Genomic DNA, 24,963 nt, shown 5'->3' with positions numbered 1-24,963 from the left:
AAAAACTTTTCCTGAACTCTGGTTTGGGTCCAAATGGTATCTTGGAACCGAACCAGAGTTCGGGAAATGTTTTTTTTTTACAGTAAAAATTACTGTATTTTTCGCTTTATAAGACGCACTTTTTTTGGGGGGGAAATTGTAGTCCGTCTTATAAAGCGAATGGTGCAATTTTTACATTGCTGACACTGATACATCACCGGCCGCTATGCTGCACAGCGCGGCCTGCGATGTATCAGAGCACTATCACACGGGGTGGGAGAAGGAGCTGGAGGCCGGCAACTGCTGTTGCACTCGCGGCGGGGCCCGGTGCAGTAACTGTACTGTACTCCATTACACCGGACCCCGCTCACACCAGTCTTCATATGTAAAGTTTAGTCATGTAGTCCTCAATCTTGCTTTGTTAAACTACTGTAATAGTCTGTAGTAGTACTCACTATCAAACTAGCAGGCAGGCCGACAGTGTAACGTCACTTAACAAAGCAGAGCCACTGGTTAAGGATTACATGACTAGACTTTACATATGAAGACTGCTGTGATCAGGGCCCGGTGTAATGGGGGTCACTATTTACACAGGGACATGAGAAGACACAGAGGGGACCAGCCACAGATTCCCCCCATTATAGTGTCATCCATAGATATCCCCATAGTAGTGTATCATCCACAGATCCCCCATAACAGTATCATCCACAGATCCCCATAACAGTGTCATCCACAGCTCCCCTCATATCAGTGTGTCATCCACAGATCCCCCATAACAGTGCGTCATCCACAGATCCCCTCCATAACAGTGTCATCTACAGATCCCTCATAAGTGTCATCCACCATTAGTTCAAAACCCACCAAAAGCACACCATTTGGTTCAAAAAAATTATTTTCTTATTTTCCTCCTCAAAAACCTAGGTGAGTCTTATCATCAGGTGCGTCTTATAAAGTGAAAAATACGGTAATTTATGAAGTTATTACGCGAAGTCCCGCGAGACTTCGCTAAGCAATAACTTTGGCTCATTGGAGCCAATACATCCTAATACTGTACAGAGTTCCTGCTCCGTACAGTATAGGAACAAAGTTTTATGCGAATCGACTTCAGATGTTTCATCCGAAGTCGATTCGCTCGTCCCTAATTGTGATTTGAACAGATTTGGCTTGGGGCTACTCCTAAGGGTGTTGTCTATGTAGCCCCCTTGGTCTTCACCCTTTCACTTCTGCACAGGGATCTGGACTATGCTGCAGGGGAACTACCAGGCTGCTACCTCTTGGACTAGCGCCTGTTCAAGTGACTGCTGACCCACAGGGGTCAAGAGAAACTGGAGCACAGAACCAAGTGATCAGTCAAAACTTTAGTCAGGGACAGGCGGAGGTCAGGGCAGATAGAGTTTGTGCAATTCAATAAACAGTCTGACATCAGAGTGAGCAGGTCAGAGTCAGTATGGAGAACAGGCAGAGGTCATGTTAGGCAGCAAAGAGTCAAATCCAGAAGCCAGACAGAAGTCGGTACATAGATAGGCAAAGAAGCTAATGGCAGACCTCTACAGGACACTAAAGTACTAGAATCTATTGCTCAGGTACCCTTCCATGGGGAAGATGCCTTAACCCCTTCTCTACCAGCACCGTATATGTAAAAGGCTTTAGATGCCTTGATCAAGTGAGATCTCGGCATCTAAATGCGCAAAATCCGGAAGCTCGTGCTTCTGGGCCTCCTACCGACACTCTCTGTGGCCAATGGGGATGTTGGCAGTTGCTGTGAATACTTTGAGCCTCGATGACGAGGCTCATAATATTCATGTTGAAATCCTTATTTTGGCCATAAACTAATTTTTAAAATACCTGATTGTACAAAATGAAAATAAAAAAAACTGAATTTATAGGCACATATATGAGCTTCAAAATCATAAAAAAAAAATATATAAAAAAATATAAAAGTTTAAATCATCCCCTTTCCATATAATTAAAAAACAAAACCTAAATAACAATAAATATAAACATGATGGGTATCACCGCGACCAAAAATTCCCATACTATTAAAATAAAAAATAAAAAATTCCAATGGCATAACGGAAAAAAAGGTCAAAATTTTTTCATTGCTTCTCTTACCCAATTTTTTTTTTTTATAAAATGTGATCAAAAAGTCACACACACTCCAAATAAAAACTACAGATTGTCCTGCCAAAAATGAGCCCCTATACAGCTCAGGAGACATAAGTTTAAATGTATTTTTACACTATTTAGACATAAAAAACCTATACATATGGGGTATCGTTGTAATCATACTGACCCAGAGAATGAAGGGCATGGGTAGGTTTTGCTGCAAAAGTTTTTCTCCAATTCTACCCCATTTGGAATTTTTCTTACCGCTTCCCACTACATTTTATGCCATAATTAATGATGGCATTAAAAGTACAACTTGTCCCGCAAAAAATAAGCCCTCCTACAGCTATGTGAATGAAAATATAAAAAAGTTACTGCTCAAGGAAGATGGGGAAGAAAAATGAAAACGCAAAAATGAAAAAACCTCCGGTATTCTAAGGGTTAAGTCCCCCAAGTTGGGTGGCCTTGCACACCCTGAGGAGTGGTGTGACTGTGGGCAGAGACAGTCATCATAACACCTTTTCTCAGATCCTTATATTGTGCCAGTCCTACATTAACAACTGGGCACTGCCATTCCCTTTGCCAATAGGGTGTGTCACTGCATACTTTCAGCACTGATTGGACAGTGAGGAGACACACCCCATTCAGAGGAATGGCACAATGCAGAGTTTTAAAAAAATATGCTTTAAGGGGTTGTGATACTTCAGCAAGTGGCATTTATCATGTAGAGAAAGTTAATATAAGCTACTTCCTAATATACTGTGATTGTCCATATTGCTTCCTTTGCTGGCTGGATTCATTTTTTTCCATGGTTACAACTACCTTTCAATCCATCAGTGGTGATTGTGCTTGCACACTGTAGTAAAAAGCGCCGACCTCTCTGGTGGCCGGGACCACAGGAGTGTTTTTTCCCATAGTTTGCAAGCATGGAAACAATAATGTGTATAATGTGATGGAAAAATGCATCCAGCCAGCAAAAGAAGCAATATGGCCAATCACAATACATTAGTAAGTGCCTTGTACTCACTTCCTCTATATAATAAATGCTGTTTGCTAAAGTGAGACAACCCCTTTAAGAATTATTTCTTGGGGAATACAGATAGTTACTCAAACAGTCAGCTGACAAGTCCACAAAGTAACCAAAAGCCTTCAAAAACCAAGGGAACGTCATCTCAAACCTCGCAGATAGGGTCACTGAATGATCAGCAGTATGACTGTAATGCTATTGTGTCCACCAGTCAAATAGACCAAAAAAGTTTTGATCAAAGGCAAAAGGCAGGAACTGAGTAGGACTTATTTGTAGATGATTCTGCTAAAGCAGTAGTAACCAACCTTATATTTTCATTGAAATGTGGTTAAGGCTTGGTTCACATCTGGACCAATCAAAGTCCAATAGTAGATAGCGACACTCATATATTGTATGTAAAATCAAAGGTTAAAGGGTTTTTGATGACCTATCCTCCTGGAAATCTTCTTTAATTTCAATCTGAACCTGAAATGTTTCAGGTACACATAGTCTTCTTCATGCTTGAAGTTGGCTGTCTGACTAAAATGTTGCATTTTTGGATAAACATTTACCGATACATTTGATTTCTCCCATGATAGATGAGGGCTGTTATATCCATTATTGCACTTTTGTCTGGTTTTCTTGTGTGGATGAGACAGAACAAGCCCACCTGAAGGCACACACAACTATCTTTCAAAGATATTTGGGAGTGCTGTTCATTTACTAGTCCTTTCACTGGTCAAATCTGGGTCAAGGCCTCTGTTGCATATTCTGTCAGGTTTGACTACAACAGAGGACTCAGTGGACCACACGGTAAGTGCAATAGATCCTAAAGAGCAAATGTGAACAGTGCCTAACTCCATCCATCCAAATTATATTTCAAATTGCAGCATTATATTTCCTCCAGTATAATAGTAGTATTTATGATTTATGAATTTATGATTCGTTCTTGGCCTTTCCTTCAAAAATCAAGCATCAATAAACTTGAACATGGAAACCCAGCCTTAAGATGGTCATGGCGCGCTTGTGACTTTTAGTTTTCACGACACTACTTGCTCTAGGCAAACCAAACATTTCATGGTATGATGAACTGCACCAACAGATCTCCCAATAAGAAAAAGGTTAGCCAAAATCTTTCAGTATTACTTATTAAAGGGATTATCCCGTGAATAATGTAAAACATGAAAATCAGACATCATATAGTACATGACAATCTATTTCTAACAAAGCTAGAACCAGCCCTGTACCTCACATGGACCCAGAGATCTCCATTCATTGCTCTGCTAGATTTATATCAAGCTGGCAGCTCAAGGGGAGTGTCTTTTCTGCTGCAGCTAAGGGGGCGTGTCTCAGCTCTCCCTATCACAACTCAGGAGGCAGTTGAAGGACGATACTGAGCATGTGTGGCCATCTCAGGAAAAAGTGAGCAGGACAAAGAAACTAACAGCAAGTGGCGCTATACAGATACACTGTATTGAATAACTCAGTGGCTATGCTTAATTTTTAATTACATGCAATTACAAAAGTATTCAGATGCAGGTGCTGGTTTGAAAACTGTAGAATATTTTTCGTGGGACAACCACTTTAAGATGCTAGCCAAGTTATGTTGTAGTAGTGTCACACACATATACCTGCAGGAGAACATCAGCCAAGCTCTGCAAAATACAGTATATTGCATAAAGTTGGGAGCGGGATTAGGATATTTAGTAAGGACAGGAAGAGCACATATACACAGGGCTTGTTAACTATTGTACAACAAGCATGGTCTATTTATTGAACATAAAAAGGAAAGCTCAACTAGGAGCCAAAGCACATCTACCACTGATGAATCAACAGCAGGCTGATCCTTTCTATTACACCGCAGACCAAAGCCAATGTGCCAAGATATAAAAACAAATCCTCAACCTCAACTGAAAGCCAAAGACAGGGAGCACAGAAAATGAGCAAAATATATCAGCTCCATTGTTTTGGGCAATGCACTGGTGGCATTGTTTTAAAGGGGTCCACAGGGTTTTCCAGTAATTTCAACACCAGGAGTAGTGCAGTCTGCAGTCTGTTTTTGCTGTCAAAATAGCCAGAAAGCTAATGGATCCTATTAGCGTCAATGGGGCCTGTCAAGTTATCGGTTCATGAACAAATTCGGCATTGCTATATGACGCCCTGACACTAGGGTGAACAAAGCTTTAAAGGAGTATTCCAGCACAAGCAAAAATGTTCCCACAGGCTGCAAAATAACAGAACTTAGGCCCCTTTCAGAAGAGCGAGTGTCACGCTCCGGACTCTCAGCGCAGCACCCGTCCTGAACTTCCAGCACTGCCGGGGGTCACATAGCATTATATTGATTTATGATGCTATGTAACCCTTCCAGTTCTGGAATGTATTGTATAACACTGACATCATTATGTCAGTGTTATCCAGTACATTCCATATCTCTAAGGGTTACACAGCATCATAAATCAATATAATGCTATGCGACCCCGGCAGTGCTGGAAGTTCAGGACGGGTGCTGCGCTGAGAGTCCGGAGCGTGACACTCGCTCGTCTGAAAGCGGCCTTATACTCACCTTGCCGATCCCCTGCTGTTCCAATGTTGCCAGGGTCCTCACAGCAGTCCATTTTTTCCTCCTTCTCAACATGGCAGGAAATGGCTGTAATTTCTGCTGATTCAATCACTCCCCGCAATGATGACCCACCTCAACCAGCGATTGACTGAGCATGCATTTCCTGTGTGCTGAAACAGGAGCCGGAACTAGAGAACAGCAGGGGACTTGATAGTGGTGGTGGAACAGCGGAGGTATTGATTCTTTTATGTGTTCAGCCACCCCAAGCCTAACTGCCACCAATTTTTGTTGCGATGGAAAACCTCCTTAATAACTCCCTATAATACTGTTATTAACGCACGAGTTATCTCATGGCACTAGACCAGGACAGCTAAATTCCAAGCCAGCCAATTAACTTTCATGTGCTAGGCATCTACATTCACCTTAAGGAAGAAGCAGGGGTATAGTTACATGGTGTAGTGCTACAATTACTGCTAAATTCAGTGGATTTGCAACGATTATGCAAAAAACACAATGTTTTGATGTATTTATGTAGTAATCGCACCAATGTTCTGATATTACCGCACTGAGTACAGATACCCTAACAGACAAGTCCTTTACACTCTGCAACAAGACACACAGCATTTTAGGGATAAAAGCAGGTTTCCCCTTTAGACCCTTCACAATGGCGTTGCATGGCCTCCTAAAGCTCAAAAAGACTAGGCTACATTTTGAAACTGGTTATATGGATGCTTATTAGGCTGAATATTAACATTGCTCTGGATGCCGTGCTCTTACGTGCAATACACAACTGGCATACATGTTAATTAGATGAGTATACAATTATGTCTATTCTACCCTCTTATGGCATTTAGGATTTATCTAGCTGTCCGGGATGGAAGTGTCTGCTGTGTGAGACATAGTAGCTGGAAGTCCCCATATGTCCTCTACGGCAGCCATGTTTTGTTAGAAGGAATATTCCCTTTTTGCAGAAAATGAGCATCCCTTGATGTAAATCTTCCAATGCACCACAGGGCCTCACTTTCTACCCATGGAGGTCACAAGTATCACATGAACTATTATGAACATCCATCCAGCAGAAAGATGGAAATACAATAGAATATTATTGACTCATATGAAATGGGCTGTGAGGGAATCCGATGAAAAGTTTAGTCTTCAAACGGCTGCCCAGACACAGTAATGAAATAACCAAGCATGGGAGATGGGGAGATGGGACGGGAACGGTTGATTAAGTAACAAAGACTAAATAAAGCCACAGGAAGGAAGCAATGAAACAGCTGGGAAAGTTGAACAGGATGAAAAGAAGTAAAGGTCTTGTGATCATGAATGAATGTTTACACAAAGCACAGTCGAGAAGCTGAAAAGGTCATTAGCGACAAGCATAAATGTAAAAGAACAGCGCAAATGGCCTTTTGTGATGTCACTCTCCTGGATTTGTGTGAGGACACTGAGCGGCAGCGATTTGTTGGCCATGGATCTCCCATCTGAGAAGGAGCAAGCACCAACCATTAAAAAAAAAGGAAGCGGGTAGATGGAAGGGTTTTTACCTCTTTAGGCTACATTCACACAAAAACGGCTCTGTGAGGGCCATTTTTGTAACAGCGGTCACACAGCCATCTTCAGAGCCAATTAAAGTCCATGGAGCTATTGACATGGCCATTTTTTTTTTAAAGGGGTTTTCTCATCTCAGACAATAGGGGCATATCGCTAGGATATGCCCCCATTGTCTTATAAGTGCGGGTCCCACCACTGGGACCCGCACCTATATCGAGAATGGAGCCCCGAAAGTGAAGGATGGCGCATTGCGCATGCGCAGCCGCCTTCAATTCATTTCTATGGGGCCGCCAAAAATAGACTAGCGCTGGCTCGGCTATTGCCGTCTGCCCCATAGAAATGAATGGGAGCATGGGCTGCGCATGCGCGGCACACTCCCATTCACTTCTATGGGAGAGGTGGAGATTAGCGCTTGATGGTGGACGGACCCCGGGAAATCTGGGGTCCTCCAGCCATAGCGCTCCCCACACCTATCAGACAATGGGGGCATATTCTAGCGATATGCCCCCATTGTCTAAGATGGAAATACCCCTTTAATGGCCAGTGAACGGTGGCCATCAAAAAACAGGACATGTCCTATTTTTGGCCATTTTCACCTCCAGATGGACCTCACTGGAATTAATAGGCATGTTTTTAACGGCCACATAGACAGGAATGCAGCTGTCTAACGGCTGTTAAAAATGGCTAGAAGAGTCTTTCTGTTGTTAGTATAAAAAACAAACAAAACAAAAACATCCATTTGAACGTGACAGGACGCTCGCTCCTCAAACCGTTGAAATGCACTGAATGCAGCAGGACCTGTGCTCCCAGTATTGAGACGTAATGATGCTGGGAACATCAAGTCCTGCTGTATCCAGTGAATCGCAAGGTTTTGAGAAGCGAGTGTCCTCACGCATCCAACGCAAGTTGATGAGGTGAGTATTTTTTTTTATTTCCGCATTAGTGGGATGGGGGAAAGGAGGGGGCATTATATATGGAGCACAACTGTGGGCCATGATATACACTCACCTAAAGAATTATTAGGAACACCTGTTCTATTTCTCATTAATGCAATTATCTAGTCAACCAATCACATGGCAGTTGCTTCAATGCATTTAGGGGTGTGGTCCTGGTCAAGACAATCTCCTGAACTCCAAACTGAATGTCAGAATGGGAAAGAAAGGTGATTTATGAAATTTTGAGCGTGGCATGGTTGTTGGTGCCAGACGGGCCGGTCTGAGTATTTCACAATCTGCTCAGTTACTGGGTTTTTACGCACAACCATTTCTAGGGTTTACAAAGAATGGTGTGAAAAGGGAAAAACATCCAGTATGCGGCAGTCCTGTGGGCAAAAATGCCTTGTGGATGCTAGAGGTCAGAGGAGAATGGGCCGACTGATTCAAGCTGATAGAAGAGCAACGTTGACTGAAATAACCACTCTTCACAACCGAGGTATGCAGCAAAGCATTTGTGAAGCCACAACACGCACAACCTTGAGGCGGATGGGCTACAACAGCAGAAGACCCCACCGGGTACCACTCATCTCCACTACAAATAGGAAAAAGAGGCTACAATTTGCATGAGCTCACCAAAATTGGACTGTTGATCACTGGAAAAATGTTGCCTGGTCTGATGAGTCTCGATTTCTGTTGAGACATTCAAATGGTAGAGTCCGAATTTGGCGTAAACAGAATGAGAACATGTATCCATCCTCTGATGGCTACTTTCAGCAGGATAATGCACCATGTCACAAAGCTCGAATCATTTCAAATTGGTTTCTTGAACATGACAATGAGTTCACTGTACTAAAATGGCCCCCACAGTCACCAGATCTCAACCCAATAGAGCATCTTTGGGATGTGGTGGAACGGGAGCTTCGTGCCCTGGATGAGCATCCCTCAAATCTCCATCAACTGCAAGATGCTATCCTATCAATATGGGCCAACATTTCTAAAGAATGCTATCAGCACCTTGTTGAATCAATGCCACGTAGAATTAAGGCAGTTCTGAAGGCAAAAGGGGGTCCAACACCGTATTAGTATGGTGTTCCTAATAATTCTTTAGGTTAGTGTATATATATATATATATATATAATCCAAATAGATGTAACGCAGCACTCCTTAGATAAAAAGTGAAAAAATACAAAATTTATTCAACACATGTTGATACAGGCCTATATCAACATGTGTTGAATACATTTTGTATTTTTTCACTTTTTATCTAAGGAGTGCTGCGTTACATTTATTTGAATTGTGTTTGGACCCCAGGACCCAGGGGAAAACGCTGGCACCTGAATCATTTGCATCACTTGAAGTGAGGAGTGCTGCCCTGCCATCTTTTGGATATATATATATATATATATATGTATAGGGACACAACTGGGGGACATTATATATGTATGGAAGCACAACTGGGGGCTAATGTCTCTACTGGGGCACAAATCGGGGGCTATTATAACTACTAAGAGGCACTAAAAGGACCATTATCTATACTGGGGGCACAACTGGGGGCTATTATAACTGCTCGGGCCACAAAGGTGTGCATTATTTATACTGGGGGCACTATGGTGGGGCATAATATATATCGTAAGGGCCCTGCAGGGGTTGGGGTATGAACTTAAAAACAGAATGAAAATCACCTGCTTTTAATGGCAGTTTTTGACGGCCGTTATAAATGGCTGCAAAATGTCCATTAGAAATGGACAGACGGCTGGAAAATAGATGCACAAATGGTTGAAAAATGGCCATAAAAAACTTACAGTGTGTCTGTTTATAATGGCTGTTTTTCTTTCAACTGTTGTGTGAATGTAGCCCAAGAATGTACCCCTTAGCGAAGAATTTTCAGTTAGTTATCACATTAAATGTGAAAAGCTGGACACTGTAAATACACTGGTCCTGTAATATAGTCCAGAGCTGCATTCACAGTTCTTCAGGCTTCAAGCTGAAATTTTGCAGCATTTTTTGCTGGCTCAGTGTAAAGATCTGCATTCAGGTACTGTAACTGTGATTTATATACACTCTGGACAATCTCAGAGTATAGAAGAAATCAAAATCAAACTTTTATTGGACCAACTTGCTACAGTGGAGCAGCTCACTGCCAAAATGAACCAGGGGGTTACCAGACATGTGTCTAAAACTACAGTTCAGTGAACCCTCCTGTGTATGGGGCCCCAAAGCAGATGGATGGTCACTGAAATTCTACAAACAAAGTTGCATCAGCAGAAAAGGCCTTATGTTTCCTAGTATTATCAGAATTGGACCTCTGCTGACTGGCAAAGAGTTGCCTTCTCCGATGAGTCATGTTTTCTGCGTGATCGAACAGACGGATGTTGGCATGTCAGGTATCTTCCATCAAGGCAATGTGACATGTTAGAAATGTCTTATACTGGTTGGAAGGGCATGACTGTCAGGACTCGAACCTGTGGCCAGTCATGTCCCAGGCGGTAGCTCTACCCACTAGGCTACCGTCTCTCCCTGGACTGTTCTCTAGCTAACTTCTAACTACCTCTCTTGTCCTTGCCTTGACCTGCTGATTATTCCAATCTCTTGCACCTGCTACTTCCCTATAAAACCCAGCCCTTGAACACAGCCCTTTGCTGGTTATTGTGCCTCCAAGCCTGTAGCAAGCTTCCTCTCTGCTCCTCCACCGCTATTGCTGATTTACCATCGTTGCCAACCCGGACCGTTTTGACCTCGCTGAATTGCCGCCTGCATTGACTTACTGCTTACCACCGACCACGCCTCCGTCTACTCCTGCTGTTACCTCGCTGCCATCTCTGCTGCCGACCCGGACTGATCGACCGCGCTACCTGCCTCCTGCTTCTGTGGGCCTCTGCCACTGGACTCCATACTTCCAGCTCGGGTGTCCTCAGACTCAGGTGAGCCTCGATTGACACTATTCCCTAACAGAAATCAGCAGGTCAAGGCAAGGACAAGAGAGGTAGTTAGAAGTTAGCTAGAGAACAGTCCAGGGAGAGACGGTAGCCTAGTGTAGAGCTACCGCCTGGGACATGACTGGCCACAGGTTCAAGTCCTGACAGTGACCAAGACTTCCAAGTACTACTCTGGCCCCTACCTCCCCATACTTGAACCCAATGGAGCATTTGTGATACCTCCTCGATCCTCGTGTTCACTCAATGGATCCTCCCCCATGCCCTCTCCAGCAGCTGTGGGAAGCACTGCAGTCAGCATGGCTCCGGATACTTGTGACAATCTACTAGGACCTCATTGAGTCACTCTCAGCCTGCATACGGCGGTTACTCTAGATATTAGCTGGTGGTCAAAATATTGTGGCTCGACTGTGTACAAGATGCCTGCCAAACACGATTAGATAACTACCACCTAACCATACCATGACAACATTACCAGTGTATTCCTAAACAGTAAAAAATAGAACACTCTTACCAGTTATGGTCACCACTGGGCAGTGCCCTCTCGTGTCCAGGGTTCAGTCAAAGTCCAAAATGATAAATCCTGGGTGGTATGAAGGGTAGGAGTACCCACGTCCGGTAGTGGTCTCTTTCTATTATACCCTACTAAGGGGAGACCTATGTGAGCCTAAAAGCCTTACCCTAAACAAAATCCTTGCCCTAGACAGAAATGCCCTAGTGTGCTCATTACATGTCATCATTCTTTACTGGATGAGGGATTCATCCAGTGAAGTAGTGCCAGTGATACATACCCAATATCTATTTAGGGAGATTGGGTATTGATGCTTACTGGTCAGTAGACCAGGGCATGTTTGGAGCTGCGCTCTGTCCAGTGGGTGCAACTATTCGGTAGTTTGTGCATTTATAGTCATTTATACACTAGGCACTAATCTGATAGAGTTGATCTGTATTGTGGCATTAAATCTGATTACTCTGATAGACCATACCTAGTTTGGGCAGCCTGGTGGGTACCGTGGTTTGGCAGGGAAAACTATTAACAACAATTGCATGGAGTTTGTATGTTCTCCCCGGGTTTGGTGGGTTTCCTTAGATTGTGAGCCCCATTGGGGACAGCTTGATGCTAATGTCTGTAAAGCGCTGCGGAATATAGTACCGCTATATAAGTGAGTATAAAAAAAAAAAAAAATAATCAATATTCATCTTGCTTTAAGATACATGTAGGAACCCTTATAGTGTAAGCTGTCTCACAGGAAAACTCGAACATCTCTGTGCAAGAATGTGTGCACCATGGATTCACTAGACTGTATTTTTACTGCACACATGGAGCAGATGGAGGAATCTGCAAAGTGATTTAGCCTGGGAGGATAGGAGGTGAGAAAGTCATAAAGGGCAGAGAGACAGAAGAGACGGAACATGGAAGGATTAAACAACGTCTTCTAACAATACAAAGATAGGATCGCATAGGAAATATGAAGCCCCCCAGGCAAAGGAACAAATATGCAGCTGTTAATCATTTCATTACTCTTGTCACGCAACTTGTGAGTGATTTCTTTGCTGTCTGTAATCCAATGGCATGGTTTGCTCAAGTCAATCAGCCAAGGTGCATACCACGAATACACAGGAATACAAAGAAACTGTAATGTTCTTGTATTTCACAGCAGTTCAAGATTTTTTTTTTTTTATCTAGTTCAAATCCCAATGACTTTTACAAGAACAATTAATGGAATGGGTGGACTACAGCACCAAGAAATATTAGCAAAATTAGGACTGTCTGAACAAAGGTGTAACTTGAAGCTCCTGGGCTCCAATGTGATCTCTTCATATGAGGCAGAAGAGCCTTTGGGCCTCCTCCAGCACCACGGCCCAAGTGTGACTTCTGCCTCTACATGCCATGCAGCCATACTCCTGACTATTTCGCTTACAGTAAAAACTCTTAGGGCATGGGTCTGCAAAAATAAAATACATATAGTCATGTGGCTTTTAAAATCCATGGCAATAAGGCCTCATGCACACGACCATTGTTGTGTTCCGTTCCGCAAAATGGGGTTCCGTTGTTCCGTGATCCATTTCCGTGTGTCTTCCTTTATTTTTGGAGGACCGCCAGACATAAAGGAAGGTAAAAAAAAAGTCTAAGACTGGTTTGCCATGCAAATGATAGGAATAAAACGGACGCGGATGACAATCTTGTGTGCCTCCGCGTTTTTTAGCGGTACCATTGACTTGAATGAGTCCGCAAACCGTTTTCTGCGGACAAGAATAGGAGAGGTTATATTTTTTTTGACGGACTGGAACCACGGACACGGATGGCAAACGGTGCACTATCCGCATTTTCTACGGCTCCATAGAAATGAATAGGTCCATATCTGAAATTATAAAATCGGCAAAAAACGGACGCGGAGACAAACAACGGTCGTGTGCATGAGGCCTCATGAACATGGATTTTAAAGTATTACATCTATTGGTGAAATCCTTGCCTAAATTCTGACAGAATCCTGAAGGAGAGAACATGGCCTAATTGAGGCATCTACTACAACGGTGGTTTCACCATCAGCATAGAAGGGGTTCTTTACTGTAAGAGCAGTAAGATTAGGGAAATCTCTGCCAGAGGAGGTTGTACTGGTTGATAAGTTCCAGAAGTATACTTATTTTATGCAGCAAGACAGATTGACAACACAGAGGCAAGTTTGCTCCATAATCAACCATGATATAACTTCAAGGAGGGAGGATTCTTTGCAGTCCAAGTACATGTGCCTTCATAGATTTTACCATTGCCATGACCATGTCAGGTATTGCATGAAGGACTTATATGCATCGACTAGATTTTTTTGCTGGATTATAATGTATACAACATAACAAGAGTGCACGCTGGCAAAGAGAATGATCATCTGCCAGAAAATACAAAGCCTGTTTGGAATTCTCCTAGACAAAGATGTTAAGTGGGATGCTCGGAGAGAGGTGGACGGGTCTCCCGCACAAACAAAACATTGATCAGTAAAACATGGAAGGCTGGACATTCAGCACAATGCACAAACACTACACTCATAGTGCCTTCAATCAGATGAGAGAACTGCTGATTTTGTCAGCTGCCGAGATTAATGGATTTGGAACATGCACAACAGAAACAATGCTTTCACTGACTATGAATGGCCACTATCCAATACATATACACTTCTGCAATCTAACAGAAAGACACCATGTTTGTGCACATCACACAGATCTGGGACCAATTGTATTATTATGGAGTACTCTGGAATGTAAAATGGCTTATGAGCCCATCCAAATAGCTGGCATGCCGACAGAGTCCGGGCGGCACACAGTGTTCTGGAAACATCTCTCCCGGGTTTGCCTGTAGCTAACTGTAGTGAAGGATAAGCTGTCTGCCAATTTATGTAAGGTTTGAAACCCAAATCCGTCTGAACAAATTTACATACAAACACCTGTAGCATAATGAATACACTAATAAGCGGGATAACGTGGCATTGTTTATCCACGCCAAGTGACGTGGCACTCATAAGGATAGTGGGTATTAATATGACTATATGTTCTAATCACAGCCAGTGTTATTTCCATGGCTTTTCCAGGGGTTGTCCCATGAAAAATATTCTAAATTTTTCAAACCAGTACCTGGATCTGAATACTTTTATACTATAGCTACTGAGTTGTTTTTTTTATGAAATCTACCTGTATAGCACCACCTGCTGTTTGCTCTTTTCCTTATTTCTCTATCCAAGTAACATTGTTCTGGTGGATGCACATACCCATATTTCAACGGCCACCCGCCGTATCTACTGTTAGAAGCTTTGACAGTTACGTGGAGAAAGCTTTGGCAGAAGAGACATGCCCCCGAGAAAGGAAACACCCCTTGTGCTCTGGTTGGGAGAGCAACAGTTGAAAGGACACCCCCCCCAGAACAATTGGAGCAATGAATGGGAAAGCTCTGGATCCATGTGAGGTACAGGGCTGGTTCTAGCTTTGTTAGAAATAGGTTGTCATGTATTATATGATGTTTCATTTTAATTTTTAACCTTAATCAAAGGATATTCCCTTTAACTGTAAGGGAGAGGTTCCCGACTCAATCGCCCTTATCAAGACAGATACCCCGTGTTTTAGGCCAGCGGTCCCCAACCGCCGGGCCGCGGCCCAGGACCGGGCCGTGGAGGATTGTTAGCCGGGCCGCGGCGATCAGGGCAGTCTTTAACTCTGTACTAATGAAGCGCTTCCATTATGGAAGCGCTTCATTAGTACAGAAGGACCAGGGAGCGGTGAAGGATCTGTACTCACCGCTTCCTGGTCCTCGGCTCGGCTATCGGCTGTGCAGGGCTGCGCACAGCGTGAGGTCGCTCTGTGACGTCACGCTGTGCGCCGCTATACACAGCCAGAGCCGACAGCAGAATGAAGAGGATCGCAATGGTGACCAGGAGCAGGAGAGGTAAGTGTTTTTTTTTATTTTATTTGATTTGCACTGATGGCTGACATGGGGGGCCTATGGTCTGGCTGACATGGGGGGCTTATGGTCTGGCTGACATGGGGGGCTTATGGGCTGGCTGACATGGGGGGCTTATGGGCTGGCTGACATGGGGGGCTTATGGGCTGGCTGACATGGGGGGCTTATGGGCTGGCTGACATGGGGGGCTTATGGGCTGGCTGACATGGGGGGCTTATGGGCTAGCTGACATGGGGGGCTTATGGGCTGGCTGACATGGGGGGCTTATGGGCTGGCTGACATGGGCTTATGGGCTGGCTGACATGGGGGGCTTATGGCTGACATGAGGGGCTAATGGGGGGCTTATGGCTGACATGAAGGGCTAATGGGGGCTTATGGCTGACATGAGGGGCTAATGGGGGCTTATGGCTGACATGAGGGGCTAATGGGGGCTTATGGCTGACATGAGGGGCTAATGGGGGCTTATGGCTGACATGAGGGGCTAATGGGGGCTTATGGCTGACATGAGGGGCTAATGGGGGCTTATGGCTGACATGAGGGGCTAATGGGGGCTTATGGCTGACATGAGGGGCTAATGGGGGCTTATGGCTGACATGAGGAGCTAATGGGGGCTTATGGCTGACATGAGGGGCTAATGGCTGACATGAAGGGCTAATGGGGAGCTTATGGCTGACATGAAGGGCTAATGGGGGCATATGGCTGACATGAAGGGCTAATGGGGGCATATGGCTGACATGAGGGGCTAATGGGGGGCTTATGGCTGACATGAGGGGCTAATGGGGGGCTTATGGCTGACATGAGGGGCTAATGGGGGGCTTATGGCTGACATGAAGGGCTAATGGGGGGCTTATGGCTGACATGAGGGGCTAATGGGGGGCTTATGGCTGACATTGGGGGGGGTTATGGCTGACATTGGGGGGGGGTGTATGGCTGACATTGGGGGCTGATAGATGGCTAAAGGTTTGGTGGTTGATCTGAGCCATTGGGGGTCTAATCTGAGGTCTGATTAACATTGGGGGTCTGATTGCTGGTCTGACCTGAGGTGTAATGAAAAATATTTTTTTCTTATTGTTCTCCTCTAAAACCTAGGTGCATCTTATAGGGCGAAAAATACGGTACAGTGCAGCAGAGACCAGTGCAGCAGAGACCATAGTCAGTTTATATAGTCATTATATAGTGTTATATATTTTAATATGCACCTTTGTGTTTTGTTATGCGCGTGAATCAGTCGGTCCCGCCCACCCCCTAAGCCCTGGCCCAGAACTCGGCCCCCTCCCCCCCCCCCCCAACCGGTCCCTGGGAAAATTGTTTGTCTTGCATGAAACCGGTCCTTGGTGCAAAAAAGGTTGGGGACCACTGTTTTAGGCTATCTAAGGAAGGAGCAGAATTAACAAGGACTACCAGGGACAGATAAGGTCCCTCAACCCTCTGCCATGTTTTGAAACATTGAGTGACACCAACTGTGAACACTGTTCCAGTTACTAATATACTTATACCTCGGGAGGTTTGCTTGTGTTGGGTCTTTTGCCCAAAGTAGCTTTATTGGATTGATTTTTTTATATAGCTATTTGTCTGATTCTTGATATGCATTTTTAATATAGCTATTTAAAGTTATATTTTAAGCTACTTTAACCCATTTACTGTACCACAACACAGCATGCTATGTAGAGACACAAAAACTGCATGGGCTGCAGAGACAAGTAACGTTTTGCCTTCTAAGGGTACTTTCACACTAGCGTTTTTCTTTTCCGGCATAGAGTTCCGTCACAGGGGCTCTATACCAGAAAAGAACTGATCAGGCATATCCCCATGCATTCTGAATGGAGAGTAATCCGTTCAGGATGCATCAGGATGTCTTCAGTGCAGTCATTTTGACTGATCAGGCAAAAGAGAAAACCGTAGCATGCTACGGTTTTATCTCCGGCGAAAAAAACTGAAGACTTGCCTGAATGCCGGATCCAACATTTTTTTCCATAGGAATATATTAGTGCCGAGCAAATGGTAGTTCAAAATACCAGAATGCGCATGCGCAGACCTTTAAAAATGAGAAATAAATAAATACCGGATCCGTTTATCCTGATGACACCGGAAAAACGGATCCGGTATTGCAATGCATTTTTCTGACTGATCAGGCATTTTTCAGACTGATCAGGATCCTGATCAGTCTGAAAAATGCCTGATCAGTCAGAAAAAATGACATGCGTTTGCATACAGTTTGCCTGATCAGGCAGGCAGTTCAGGCAACGGAACTGCCTGCCGGAATCAAACAACGCAAGTGTGAAAGTACCCTAAAAGTAAAGAAGCGAAGAGCACTTATTTTTGGCAAAACACAGGCAAACTACCTAATGCAACCCCTAACCCCCATCGGACAAGGGATTGTCTGACCCAGGAACCTAGCTGCAGACAACCTCCACATTCCCTTTACATTCACAAAGGTGAGTGAAATGTTATGTTACTTAGGGGTAATTGCAGCAAGCTGGATTCTGGTCCCACTAGTTTTGCCCATCCAAGTGAAAGGGTCAGAAAAACTGACAGCACACGGCCGTCATCTATATATGATCTGTTCACAATTTGTTTTTCATGCACAGAACATTCATCGGAAGTCTCTAACATCAACTACCTAATTGTTCCTCTCAGCCAGTTCATGTCCACCATTTTAGGGCAAGTGCCATCTTGCCTTTCCTGTACACCAGAAGCAAGCTGCATCCTACACTGCCCCCAATTATTTTTTGTTCAGTCTGAATGTAGCTCTGGGTGCTGAAGAAGACCTCAGGTTAAGTACAAAGTATAGAAATGTATGGATCAAGTCACTCAGCTCCAAAATGGACATGTAAATCTTGGTCGAATGCGCCTATAAGTACTCCAACATGTCCACTGCTTACCTCTGCTCCTGAATACTTCTCAGTTTGTAACACAAGATGATCTAAATTGACCTCCTGATCAATAGGCATACTCTGGAAACGGAGTCTAAAGATTTCCCGGCGGGTGGCAGCATCCGGCAATGGCACAAAAATGATTCTGTCAATACGTCCTGGACGCATGAGAGCCTGAAACAGAGAAGCAAAGCAAAAAATGTGTGATAAAGTCAAGGCAAGACGCTCAACTACCTTAAATATGTCCTATGTAATGAGTCCTATGTAATCGGCTCAGAATTACTGATTACTTCTATACATGCTTTACAAAGTTACAATAATGGACATAAATGGAGTCCAGATGTCACTGTATGCTACAGTCATTTCATGTTGCCGCAGCTATGGGTATACTAAACAGACTAAAATGCAGTAGCCAGGCTGTTGGTAGATGTAGGCCATGTCATATGAGATGGCCTCCTACAATTTGAACCAACTGTGGCTCCTGTGTAGTAGTTTTAATTGTATATAGGAAACTATTACCATAGCTGATCAGTGCACATTACATAGAAACGAGAAGGCAGCACAAATGAGTCAAAGATGTGTAAAATACATTGAATATTCTATCTAGTAGGACCAAAACACAGGCCTGTGATCTCTCCAGGTTTGCAATGTAGGCCAAATAAAGGAGATTTCACTTCATAGTAATCAGTATGAAAAGTGGTACCACATTACGACGACCCAATGGCACTTGTTATTGTTTTGTTATGAGATTTTTTCCTTGCTAATACAAAAAAAAAATCTGTCAAATTACAAAAAGAAAAATAACTAAAAATCAATATATCGCAACATCAGTTTATCAATGAGCCTACTCCTCTAACCCAACCCTCCTTCTCCTCAACCCCAAATAGGGGATGACGGAGAACAAGGCGAAAAAGAAAAAAAAAGAAGAAGGCGGCATTTACCAACATCCGGGCCACCTAAAAAATACATATTCATTTGCTGCCTATTAACAGACACTTTTCAATAATATTCTGTTTTATGATGAATATTTCAGTGCCTGTGTGTACTATGAAACTGGGTTGTCCGGGATTAGAAAAAAAAAAGTTCTCTCCATTTGCTGGGCTTAATATTGCAGTCTGTCCTCATTTAAGTATTGGGGCTGAACTGCAATACCAGGCACAATCATGGTCAGACATGACGCTGCTTCTAGACAAAAAAAAAAAGCAAAGCAAATCCTTCTTTCTAATCCTGGACCACCCATAAGACAGCAGTTCTAGGACATAGGAAACTGCGATTGTGAAATTTTTCTTTAACGTCAGTGGGGAAAATCCTACTTACTAACATGTAACATCTGTCTGATGCGGTAAAATACCGCAGCAATCAGACTGCAAAAAAGATGCCAAGACCGATCCTGATCTATGATGAACATTAGATCGCTGAATATATATGCAATCATGATAGTGGTCAGTAATCTTTGGACCTGTCATTGTGATTATGCTGTTCTTAGCCATTGCATATACAGTGTATAATATACATAAACATGTTCTTTCGATTTCTGGAAGAATCTTAACTAAGATCCTACATAAGTTATTCTGTACTAGTGTTGCCATCTTCCCTTCTCCACTAATCTCCTGCAATTTCTTACATAATGTTTGGCACTCTACTAGATAATCAGATGTAAGGTCTTGAGTATATGGAGCACCTCCTGACACATCTAAGATCAGTAAGGAAATAGGGCAGTAATGGTTAGTAGCTTAAATAAGACACTGATCTATACATTTAGTACCTCTACTCACTGCCAATAAGTCTGTCAATTACACGAAAGTGAGTACAATGACATGCCATTGGTTTAAATTGTTCATCATCTAAAAAAAATATGAACGATCCTGATGCCTTTTATTTTTCAGAACTGCAGTCATATCTCAGTTGGTTACTACTGGAAACTGTCAAAAATCCTGTCGACAGACACACCCCGAACAACTCAGCAGATGGCTGAACAGTGTCTAGTGTAAAAGGACTACACATCAGAATGTCAGTCGGAACAGATTTGATAAGATTTCAGCTCAGTAGACTGCAGAATTGTGAATGAAGTTGTGAATGAGGGTCTACCTGTATCTAAGTTATAAGATGGTCATCATAGGTTAGGACAGGCTTAGTATATCTAAATGAGTAATATGTGAACCAGGTACATTTGTGGTCTGCTTTCTTGGGGAGTGAGTTCCATCTAAATCCACCCAGGAAATCCAACTTGCAAGAAGAGTCCAAGATACTGACAAATGGAGGACAAGTTGTTTTATTTTGAACACATAAGACAGCTGTTTTTGACTTATATGCTCCAAATAATGCAATTCTACTCCATTTGGCAGTGCCTTGGACTGTTTTGGCAAGTAACACACTTTAAAAAGATTCTCCAGCTAACTCACCACCAAAGATGAGACCATTTCTCATTGTCCAAAGCCCACTGAGATCTTGGGGTTGTTGCCTCCCCTCTACTACTTCATCTCACTTTACGATGAGATGGAAGCCCTACAAGAATACAACAGACTGTCTAGGATATTTACTACTAAGCTATATGAGCTGAAGTCATTGATGCGTGACCCTGAGCAACAAAAGCTTCAGATATTTCTAGTAAGAGCCATGTTCCAGGTGCCCCCTGGGTAATATAAGTTTCCATCAATCAGAAATATTGCATGCTTGCCTTGGGCCGGTAGCCAATGAGAGTTTTCCCAGCTTCATCATGTCAGTGAAAGTCATGCAGAAAAATGGAAGGAAAGAGCCTTCCTTCCTGTAACACACCAATATAGCTAACACCCTTCCTGATGATTCTTTATAAAGGCTGTTGTGCTGGAAACTATTGCCTATGACCTTTTATAACTCGTTTCAACTATGCAATAAATAACATGAATGCACCAAGCAACTCAAGATGTTTGTCCTTGCTCCTGACTGTTTCCATCACAGACTGTTTGTATTGGCCAAGACTGAAATCAGAGCATCCTCGGAGTGCTCTCATTCCCAGGGACACCTACATATTTCTGCTATGCTAAAATTCGGAATATGTTCAGACAGGTCTGAGAGGCTGCTGTCTCGGGTTTCACTAGGATTCGCTCTGCTAGTATTAATACAAACAGTTTGCACTCCTTTTCACAGAGGGTTCTTCATATGCAGGGTGAAGTCAGCCATACGCCTTTGAACTCATTTTCTACATCGTAAAACACAGCTAAACTTTTCTGGATTCCTTTGTCAGGCTCATCTAACAGATTTTCTTCTCAGAGGTGAATGAAGATGCCCTTGGGGGTTGCTGGCATGCAAATATATATCCTTTCCCTATGTTTCTGACATCACATATGTAATATTGGTGAGCATAAAGAACAAAGGCGTCTTAGACTAAAAAATGGTCTTCAAACAGGTAAAAGCCATTCTTGTGTACTTAATTCAGAAGTGACCTCATCCCTTACTCATTCTGTACTCAGTGTACCCTTACCTAAACATGGCACCAACCCTGGAAGTGAGCACTTCTGAAATGCCAGCCTCTAGAAAAAAGGGGTTTGTTCAATTCCATCAATCTACTTTTTGCCTTCACACAGAGAGACCTTTCAGCACCTACATGACAACAGCTTACTACAAATATTGTAAACCACAGGGTTATTGAACCAGGTATTAACTAGTTCCATATACTATCCAGTTATACACTGTCAGAGGTGGGAATAGAATACATTGGGCATTATCCTGAGGGTCCACTCTCCAGATATATAGAACAAATGTCCACGTTCAGTTGCGTAGTAAATTATGTTATTTCCATAGGCCATATCATCAGTAGTAATATAGTCTTGCTGATGGAAAAGAGGATGTGCTGCCGACAATATCCAAAGTAAGTAGGGGATGAACAATCATAATAACAGTCCTTCATCTCCCATTCACTTTGCATCTGATCATATGAAAAGGACTATAAATGAGCTCCAAATCTTTCATCAATTGGCACTCGTTAGTGTCCTCTCACACTGGACCAATAATGAGCGACAATTGAAGAGATACAAGTCAACCACCATTTGTTTAAAGCCCCTTTTACACAGCCTTATGCAAAGTGAAAGGAGGACAAACGATCGTTAGTACACACGTTTGACCCCCATCCACTTTGCATATTTTCGGCCAACGTTTTAAAAGCAATGAGATTGAAGTATTTTGCTTGTTGCCTGCAGGACCTCAAGGGTCATCATATACAGCCACAAGGTCATGTTACCATCTTATAAGCTGAGTCCATGAGAACGCTCTGGTCTTGGTTCATTATTAAAATAGAAAACTGTAGGAGCCATCTAGTTCAAAAATGAATGATCTACATTTCCGGCTACCCCAGGGGTCAACTGAATTGACAGCAGAAAGCAATCAGATCGGTAGGCAACAGAAGGCAGGTTTATTTTTTTTGATGTATTATCACAGTCATGGCTAGCTACCATATCCAACTGATATGACCCGATCCTCTCTCTCCTCAACACCTGGGATATGGTGTCTTTCCTGGGACAAGAAACCAATGAAAGTCTTCTTGTGGAATAATACAGGGAGGGTGAAAAAAATTTAAAACTTCCACATTCATAATTTTCTATGGCTAGTCTATCAGTTTTTGGCATATAAATAACTTCTTTGAAGTGACATAAAGCACAACATGACATAAGGTATTAATGACAACAAAGATCTTATTGCACATGTAGACTTTGCTTATTCTACACATTACAATGCTGATAAAATCTAAACCATGTTCACAATATATCATTCATATAAAATGTTTGATTGTTGTGCTTAATAAAGTTGTAGAAAAACCCCCAAACGTTGTCAATCGCCATTAAAATATTTCCCCTATGTAGAAGACTAACCACAACACTTACAGTTATGCCAATACAATTCAACAAAACTACTTGTGGCTTATGTTACAGTGATAGAAACTAATTCCTCAACGAGATTGAACCCTAGGGCTTCGCTAGTCAAAAGCATCTGCCATTTGTTAGTTTGTGAGACTGATGTTTAGCCACAATGGAAACCAAGTCCTTGCCAAGTGGTTGAGCACTAACAAGCCTCTATTGGCCAACTGTAGACAGAAGATTGGAAAATGGAAATCCCCCAGCTATCTACTGGGCTCTCGCACACATCTGCCTGTTACATTAACCCTATTCTCCTGTGCATAGCTACAGTAATCCATAGCGAGTGTTCGAGGAAGTTTTACATCCCACAGATGGTTTCTAAAACGTGATAATATCATCACAGATACCACTATTTACTGGACTATTTTCCAGGGAATAGGCTCTATGTAGATGAAATGTCTCCATATTTCCTACTTTTAAATGTCTGACAGAGTGAATAATACCAAAGTATTGCACACTTGAAGAAGCCCTTTTACACCGGCCAAAGATCATCCAGTTGCGAAACACTCCTACGCACAATCGTTCCCAATAACTGGTCCATGTAAATGTGTCACGGATAGCCCAACAAATGAACAAAAAAACTTGGTTATTGAGGGTTTCATCGTTATATGCCACATAAAATCATTGTTTGTCGGCAGCATACCGCCCTGTGTAAACGGGAAGGCGGGGCATCCTGCCAACAAACAATGAATCTATATGGGGATAATCCATCGTAGCAATGATTCTTCCATCCCATACGGAGAAGCTGATAGCTGAATGGACCGTAAATGCAGATGAAAGAGGTTGGCCAATGTGTAAAATATTTCCCAACTCACAATATAACTTATCTCTGCCATGCTGCAGAACACCACCAGTCCCCCCATCTGTGGGTTATGCAAACTCAAGCTCCTCAAGCTCTGCATCCATAGGTCGCAAGATGGAAATGTTGATGTGATTCATCCACATCACCACCTATTACCCCATCATCTATTTTTGTGTGACATAACATTTGTATGTCACACCATAACTTACCACGACCACACAGCTGGAAGCCCTCTGGTCCCTATCATTGCACTGTGTAAACCTGTCTGGGGTAACATTTTTATAAACTGGCCAACCCCCCCTAAACAAATGGGCAATAAGCTGTCCTGATCACTGCCCTGTGTATTGGTCCAGGTATTGCCTATATCCAGTCATAAATTGACATACTATCTGCCACATACTATCACTTCACCACCCATCAATACCCCTCACCCAGTTAGCAGTACCACCATAAACTAACTACTACAGTAATCGTCAATAATATCTAAAGGTACCCATACTTCTTAGAAGAATGGTAGCTGAACCCACGGGTGGGTATGGGAGTGTCTCTAATTTCCTCTGTCATCAGATGTTGGGGGAAATAAGGATTGGGCATGCAAGACTTGCTCTCATGGACAATAAGGCACTGTATACTGACTGTGAATAGCGTGTGTGAGGTGGGTTGAAAGCAACAGATGTCGGCCGAACTTCTTATGTATGGCCGGCTTCATGGTGTGAGCATCTTAGTTAAATAATTGCTTTCATGAGTTACTACAAGAAATCAGAAATAAAATGAAGAAAGTGTGCTGTGAGTTTACATACAGCCACCTAGATACTCATAGCTCTCAAGACAGAGACGTACACATGGACAACAGTGGAAGCAGCTCTATCCTAGCATTTCACT

The 24,963-nt window shown here is 43.0% G+C and overlaps 1 protein-coding gene across 1 annotated transcript in view; it reads right to left on the bottom strand.

The window, feature by feature from the left end:
* The window catches only part of SPATA5 (spermatogenesis associated 5), a 404,503-nt gene that overhangs the window by 17,564 nt on the left and 361,976 nt on the right, over window positions 1-24,963 (bottom strand). Inside the window, exon 15 of the mRNA XM_040418419.1 lies at window positions 18,400-18,564. Coding sequence (XP_040274353.1) covers window positions 18,400-18,564 — 165 coding nt within the window. The remainder of the gene's footprint in view (window positions 1-18,399; window positions 18,565-24,963) is intronic.

The sequence above is a fragment of the Bufo bufo genome, chromosome 2, assembly GCF_905171765.1.
Source record: "Bufo bufo chromosome 2, aBufBuf1.1, whole genome shotgun sequence".
In the NCBI taxonomy this organism is placed as follows: Eukaryota; Metazoa; Chordata; class Amphibia; order Anura; family Bufonidae; genus Bufo; species Bufo bufo.
Note: the sequence above shows the minus strand (reverse complement) of the source record. Positions and strands in the feature narration are given on the sequence as shown.